Source organism: Cyprinodon variegatus, unplaced genomic scaffold (assembly GCF_000732505.1).
Source record: "Cyprinodon variegatus isolate N-32 unplaced genomic scaffold, C_variegatus-1.0 Scaffold252, whole genome shotgun sequence".
NCBI classification, from domain to species: Eukaryota; Metazoa; Chordata; class Actinopteri; order Cyprinodontiformes; family Cyprinodontidae; genus Cyprinodon; species Cyprinodon variegatus.
In genome coordinates, this window is record NW_015150705.1 from 209,113 (window position 1) to 216,830 (window position 7,718).

The 7,718-nt window shown below is 40.5% G+C and overlaps 1 protein-coding gene across 1 annotated transcript in view; it reads right to left on the bottom strand.

The window, feature by feature from the left end:
- drosha (drosha, ribonuclease type III) overlaps window positions 1-7,718 on the bottom strand; it is a 211,336-nt gene that overhangs the window by 199,142 nt on the left and 4,476 nt on the right. The window contains exons 4-6 of the mRNA XM_015382192.1: window positions 5,988-6,252; window positions 2,538-2,679; window positions 541-701 (exon numbers count right to left, since the gene is read on the bottom strand). Coding sequence (XP_015237678.1) covers window positions 541-701; window positions 2,538-2,679; window positions 5,988-6,252 — 568 coding nt within the window. The remainder of the gene's footprint in view (window positions 1-540; window positions 702-2,537; window positions 2,680-5,987; window positions 6,253-7,718) is intronic.

Here is a 7,718-nt window from a genome sequence, read left to right on the forward strand (position 1 = left end):
GAAGGAAGGAAGGAAGGAAGGAAGGAAGGAAGGAAGGAAGGAAGGAAGGAAGTTCTGATCATTCAGGAAGGAAGGAACGAAGGAAGGAAGGAAAGAAAGAAAAAATGAAGGAAGTTCTGATCATTCAGGAAGGAAGGAAGGAAAGAAAAAAGGAAGGAAGTTCTGATCATTCGGGAAGGAAGGAAGGACATACTAGCAGGTGGTTAGATTTAGAAGGAAGGAAGGGTTTTTTCTAAGGTAGATTTCTTCCATACTTCTCCAGACATTAAAAAACTAATCTCACATTTCAGCCTAGGGATCCTGTAGACGTGTTAATATTGAGCTGATTTGCATGTAGCCAGAAGCCTGAGCTGCATCCTCTCTGTCTGGTGACCTTCAGCTATTGTTTTTACTGACAGTTTGGCAACCGCCTGTAAAGCTCCTCCTAAATCAGATCATTTCCATCCTCATCACGGTTCTGAATGTGGGGGAAAATCCACTGCTTTACCAGGTTCCCTGAACCATTTTCCCCAGACGTGTTTAAGCAATCTCTCTGCTGACCTGTCCAGGGTCGTTGTACCACAGCTCCTCGTGCAGGCGGTCAGGATGAGCTTTCTTCCTTTTGATCTCAGCGATGACGTCAAAAACATCAGAGTCAGAGCTGCTGGAGCAACTACTTCCTTCACCGTCAGACTCGCAGTCTGACTCACTGCTGCTGTCGTCTGGAAAGGATAAAGGGCAGCAACGTCTTTAATCATCAGAGCAGGTAAAGGTTCCTGTAATCAGAGCTGGTCTGCTTAGCTAATACACATCAATTTCTAGTTACTACTGACTTTAAGGGTTTCTGGTGGCTTCTGGTGTCGCTTCATTTCTTTCTGCATCGACAATTATTTCAGAAAAAAAGAAATTGGCAGTAAATTAGGGATTATAATTACTATACAGCGTACCAGTTTTGTAGCTCTTAGCTAAAGCTTCTTCTGCAGCTCTTATCAGCTTTTCAACCCAGCTACTTTATTATTTAATCAGAGCCTAGAGCCACTTATTTAGAAAACAAGATTGAAGAGGAAATGATATGGCAGTGCTATAGAGCTGAAATACACAGACAAAGTGATCCAGATAGCATCGTAAACAAATTAGTTCTAATGCACTTTGTTTTTGGCACTGAGAAACTTTCACAGCTAGATACAGAAACCTGAGACAATCGGTGCTTAGGTTAAAACAAAGCTGCTGTCTCAATCCACTCCTTTACCTTCTAATCTATTCAGGAACTTTTTCATCTTAAACTGCTTTTCCTCCGTCTGAACAATTTGCACATCAAGGCTTTCTGTTTTCTTTCACACAGTGTGTTTCCCTGAATCTACAGGAGGCTTTCTTTCAAATCCTGCCTTTAGGAGTGGGTTCCCCGAAACTGTAACTGCCTCCTAATTTTGTTTAGGTTTTATTCTCCCTTTAGAAATGGGATTAACGGGTTTAATTTTAAGCTGATGTACAGCGATGCTCGATCAACAATCTATGAAAAATATGGAGGCCAACAGACTGCAATTTAATCCGACTTTCAATTTGTCCCTACTTACTAGCTAGGGGTAAGTGCATGGTATGTGTATTCGTACCGAACCGTCACGGTGCGGGGTGTCACAGTTCGGCACGCGCATTGCCATATGGTACAGAAGTTTAATATTGATCTGGACGCAGAACTGTTATTTTGCAAGAGTTTCCTTCAGGACCCATTTAACCGATACCACCTTCAAGCTTTGATTGGTGCGGAGACATATAGACATGCCTGGATTGGTCTAGATAGTAAACGCCAGCGAGAGCGAGTGGTTGACAAAACAAAGACGGTCTGTCGTCGTTGTTCGACACCTGTTCATTACGTGAGTGGGAACACTTCAAATACGTTGACACATATCAGACGACACCACCCTGATATCCCCATCACCGGCACAAGGTGGAAGAAAAGCGTCAAATTACTTCTCCCAAATGTAATACAACAACCCCTTTATACGAATACGATGTACGATATGAGGCAATTGGAATTTACACCACATCTGCTATGCGCCCATATTCCAATGTTAAAATGTTCTATTGAATGAGTACAGTACACAGCTGAACATAGTGGATTAATGTGAAAGGCAAGGCTTAAAAATGTTTTTATCTGTGAGGCCTACAGCTTAAAAACACATTCACATAGCTCTGTGAACGTGTATTGTAGCCTATGTTCAGACACCCAGATAGGCCATGTCTGGCACTGAAGCACTTATAAATATACTCCTTTCATGTATATCAATATTTGACAATATGGTGCTTGTTCACTCGTTTTACAGAAAGTTGCAGCTATCTAAGTTGGGAATAAAAATAATAAAAATCTGCCTTTGAGAATAGCATTTGGGTCATGTTTTTTTTTTTTTTTCTGCACTGTACCGAAAACATACCGAACCGTAGGGTCCATACCGAGGTACGTACAGAACCCTGAGTATTTTGTACCGTTCGAATCCTATTGCTAGCTGTCAGCTGCATTTATGCTGAATAACTGTGAGGGGAGGAATGTTTGTGCTCCTTACCAGGATCCTCGTCCAGTTTGGTCTTGGGCGGCTCCCATTTGGGTCGAGTGGCTTTGGCTCGCTCCTGCCTCCTTCCGAGCTCTTCCTCGAAGCGCTCGTACAAACTGCGTAGCTTACTTGTGCCCACAACTGTGGAGTCGCCCTGAAATAGAGAAAGGACCTGTGTTATTATGGACTGCTTGAATTTAGTGAACAAGGGGCATTTAAAAAAAAAAAAATAAACACAATCCCATATAGGACTCCATTCTAACATTAAATCAGACCAAAGCATCCCTGGTTTAGGATTACAACATGTATTTCTGTTTGTTAAATGGACGGATGGGGATTATTTTTATGTGACTTTCTTCAAAATTAGCATTAGGTGATAGAAACGATTAACAAGTACAGCAGACATAACATTGTTACCATTTTGTAAGCCTCCAATCTCAAAGATATCCGCTAAATTGAGGCAAACCTTTGTTTTTATCATAAAGGAAACTTCTCGAAGAAATGCACCACTTCCTTTTTTAACATAACAGAAAAAGTCCATCAATATTTCGAGGAGATAAGTGTGTAATCAAATATGTATTTAACTCTAATCACCATAGTTACATTCAGCCATCATAGGCTTAAAGGAATAGTACACCCAAAACATGATTAGCCTTCATTTTCTACTCACCCCCATGCTGAACAACACTCTGGAGTACTTTTTTGATATCTCAAATGCATCTGGAGATCTGGGAGGCTTCTTGCTGTCTGCTGACATTCAAATAATGGAGGTCTATGGCGCCCGAGGCAGAAAGGTCCATAAAAGTCCACAAAAAACGTGTCAATATTCCTCCATACTGCTCGTCCAATGTATTCCAAGTGTCCTGAGTGGGTAGCGTCCATAATTTACTCGAAACAAAGTCATTTAGAATGGTTTTAGAGCATAAACAGTAGTGTATAGGATTTCCTGAAAGCGCGCACATGCGCGCTCACGACGCTACGGAAGCCGGCAGACCAAACCAGCGCATTCAGCTCGGCAAAGAACTCATGCTCTTCCTCAACACTGAAGTCCTCAGACATTTTTCTTTCGTTGTTTCTTTCTTTGCACAGGTAAACAGCACATTTCTTCTTCTACGCTTGCATTATCGGCAGAGCAGACGCTGAATGCGCACTTTCATCTGGCTTGGTCTGCCGGCTTCCGTAGCGTCATGAACGCGCCGGCGCGCGCTTTCAGGAAATCCTATACACTACTGTTTATGCTCTAAAAACATTCTAAATGACTTCGTTTCGAGTAAATTCTGGATGCTACCCACTCAGGACACTTGGAATACATTGGACGAGCAGTATGGAGGAATATTGACACGTTTTTGTGGACTTTTATGGACCTTTCTGTCTCGGTCACCATAGACCTCCATTATTTGAATGTCAGCAGACAGCAAGAAGCCTCCCAGATCTCCAGATGCATTTGAGATATCAAAAAAGTACTCCAGAGTGTTGTTCAGCATGGGGGTGAGTAGAAAATGAAGGCTAATCATGTTTTGGGTGTACTATTCCTTTAAGGAAGGCTCTATGTTCCAGAGATTAATGTGTTTTGGTGTGAAATGTGCAAATAACCCCTGAACTAAAGTATGAGAGGTTCTGAAGATGCTATCTGAAGTTGAGTTATTATTTAAAACACTTTATTAATCCCAAAGGGAAATTATATCAAGAAAACCACTAAATTATCCACAATGAAACCAGAACCAACATGGACTGAAATGCCGCTCACTAGGGAAGAAGTCGTCACTGTAAAAGTAACAAAAAAAAATAAAAAATTCCTACTACAAAGTATGGTAGAGGTAGCATCCTGCTATGGGTCGTTTTACAGAACAAAAGAAAAACACTGAGGCTACATCTCCAATTAGCCTGAGAATTTAAACCTTGGGTTTAAAGGAATTCACAGATGGACAGTAAGCCCAAAAGCACAGCAACAATCCTTACAGGAAAACCACAAAAAATGCAGAAATCAGACTTTTTTTATGCTCAACTATGCGTTGGTGATTGGTTTTAGTTAAAACCTGACAAAAAGTTTAGAAAATGGAAAAAGTGTATTTAATTTGGGCTTTTGGTTTAACACAGCAAACTCCAAAAGACTCAAGCATTAGCCCGCCTTGCTATCACCGTCTCCATTCTAACAATCAGAGACTGACCTGCAGGCAGTTAGTAAGCACTGGTGCTTGTGTTACTCTTTACATATGGTGTAAAAGACCTGGAAACAATGGGAAAATGAACCATGGCTAACTGCTAATGTTGCTAACGCTACAGCCACAGGAATGCACATACGTCCAAGTTAAATTGTCAAACAGCCACAAGACAAAAGAAGGGCTATGAAAAGGGTTTTTGAAGAAACTATGTATTTTTTTCCTGCTACAAATGATCAAACATGAAATTAAAGCCAATTTCAGAAAGATTTCATCAGTAAAGCACCAGGTTATGACTCATTTAAGGAAATTAGAGTCCTAATTTGTAATACATTTTCTTTCTCCTTTTTTTTGGATTAAAGGAAATAATGTTGGTGATCCTAAAAGACCTAAAACCAGAGAAGTCCACCCTGATTTATCATCACGGAATAGTAAAGGCAGCTGTTTATCTTTCATTATCTGTATGTAACTGTGGGTTTCTAGTGCCTTCAGATAAAAGAGCTCAGGGCGTCAGCAGCAGACCACTCAACTCCAACTCTTTCAGAGACGTTTCTTCCAGCTAATGTGCAGCTTTCATTACAATATGAAATCTAACACACAGAGATCATTTCTGCTTTAATGCACCTTTCTGTGTCACACTTACAGGAATGTCTGAGTATGGCGGGACAGAGTGGGCTCCGTCTGAGTGGCTTAATGCGATCTCTTAATTAGATATTCTGTTTCTAGAGTCTGAAAAAGCTCGTGAATCCAGTCGCTTTGTCGGCCAATCAAATAATAAAGATCATCATTACAAACGGAGTCTGAGTGCTTTAGAAAAGTGACAAATATTCTGCTGCAACTTCACTTTGAAAACGGTGAGAACTTAATTTTGCGTCTAAAAGAGGCGCTTAGAGACGCAGATTAAATTATCGTGCTTTCAGTTCGATAAACTGGACCCATTTAACCTTCGATCTCGGTGCCAAAGTCACCTCACAACCTTTGGTTTTTTTACTCAGTGATATCTTCCTCAGTCTGCTGCTAGAAAGAGCTGAGACAGTCGCCATAAATCAGTTTCCTTCGACATTTGCAGTCGCTTCGGTGTTCCTAAAAGAGCAGCCGGGGTTCCTGCCTCTTGCTGTCATTTGCTGAAGCTCACAGAGATTTCTTGTAAAGGTCAGAGGGTTGGAGAAGGTGCCAAAGCATCGGAGAAGGCCTTTAGGGCGCAGGAGGTGATCTGAAAAGGCAGCCTGAGGTGTCATGAGAGCACCTGATGAACTAGCAGGCCCAAATGTGAGCTAATAGTAGAAAAACAAATAGGAGGTACCACTTGGTCCATGGGGTCGTTGGAGTAGTAGCTCTCGGCGTGAGTGCAGCGGATCCAGGCGGGTTTCAGCAGCTCGTCCTCCTCCTCCTCCCCCCTGTCCTTCTCTCTCTCCCGCTGTCTCTCTCGCTCCCCGAAAGAGTCTTCGGAGTCCCGGCTTCGGAGGGACGAGTAGCTTCGCTCCCTGCTCGGCCCGGAGGAGCTGTCCGTCCTCCGCTCCTTCTCGTCCTCCCAGCGACCTCGCTTCCTGTCTCTGCTGGATGAGCGACTACACGTCCCAAAATAAAACAACGTTAATAGAAGTGTGCAAACACCAAACAGAAGCTTTGAATCTTAGCAGCAAAAAACATTATTTGTGTCTGAAGAGTTGTCATGGCGACCAGGTTGTAAATCAAAGAAGTTTTTACATTGAATGAACTTTTTCGGAGGATTCTAAAAAGGACCTAGAATTGAATGATGATTTCCGACATTTGAATCTGCTCCTATTCAGGTATAGTTTCTGTCCTAAACCTTAAAGAACATACTTTTCATGCTTAATTTTGCACTTTGGTTGCTTTTTCTCCAAATGTATCTTTGGATGGGCTTTAGGGTGTAAAAAAGCTGCTTCGACATGTTCAGAAATTAAAGACCCTTTAAAACAGTACCGTTTTTGCTAAGAATACAACATAGAGAAGAAAGAACCAGAAAATTGACTCTAGATTTCCATTGTCATTAGGAATTTAAAAACAGAAGACATTTTACACTTTTTTAGTGTAAGTCTTAAAGTGGTCAAAATAAAAATGTCTATTATAGTTTTAGAGTCTTTGAGAAAACTAATCAGAATTGCAGTAGATCGAAACTTCGTCTATGTTTAAAACTATGATTAAAACAGTATTTCTATTTAAAAGCTGTCCTGTTAGGGATATACTGATAACTTTCCTCATTATCAAACTTTCTCCTTCTGCTTTGTTTCTTCTCTTAGTAGGAAATATGAATAAGGGGATAAATAAGTTCTGCCTCGTTGAAATATACAGTGTCATCAATGAGAGCTTATTTTAATTTAGAGGTTTTTGGATTTAATGTTCACATGTTTCCAGGTGAACAACTCTCTGCTGGTTTTCCAACTGAAAGAGTTAAATGTTGTGGGGGAAAAAGGGTAAATTTCTTGGATTAAAACTTCTTTTAGTCAATGCGTTCTTGTCAATTGCAACCTGACTAAATATAAAGTAAAAACAGTTCAGGACAAAAAGGATGACCAACATCTCCAGACTCAAACTAGACTAAAATGAAACAGGAGTATTTGACTAAATTTTCAAATAAATACATTTAAATAATTACATTTTCTTAATTCTGAGAAAATTTTATGAAATCCCCAGAAACCTGAAAGATCTAGTCTGTTTTTTGTGCTGCATCTCTTTCCAGGCAGAATCCAGTGATGGAGCTCTGGATGCAGTCTCTAAATGTCTCCTTTAAAACATGAAGGACGGAGCATTCTCTCCAATCAGTGCTCAGGGATTTGAATGATTCATAGAAAATGATGCTATAAACCTGGAATTAAAACACTTTCTGTCAAGCCTAAGCAGTAAACAGGTTTTAATGTTCACAACAAATGTCAAAATAAATATTGAATGAGTGAACCTTCATATAATGTCTTTTCCTACCATATATTCATGGCTTATTGCTTCCGTGTTCAACTGTATAGATTTTCTATAGGCGTCTATTACTGTGTTATTGCTGTAATTATTTTTGTGCGCT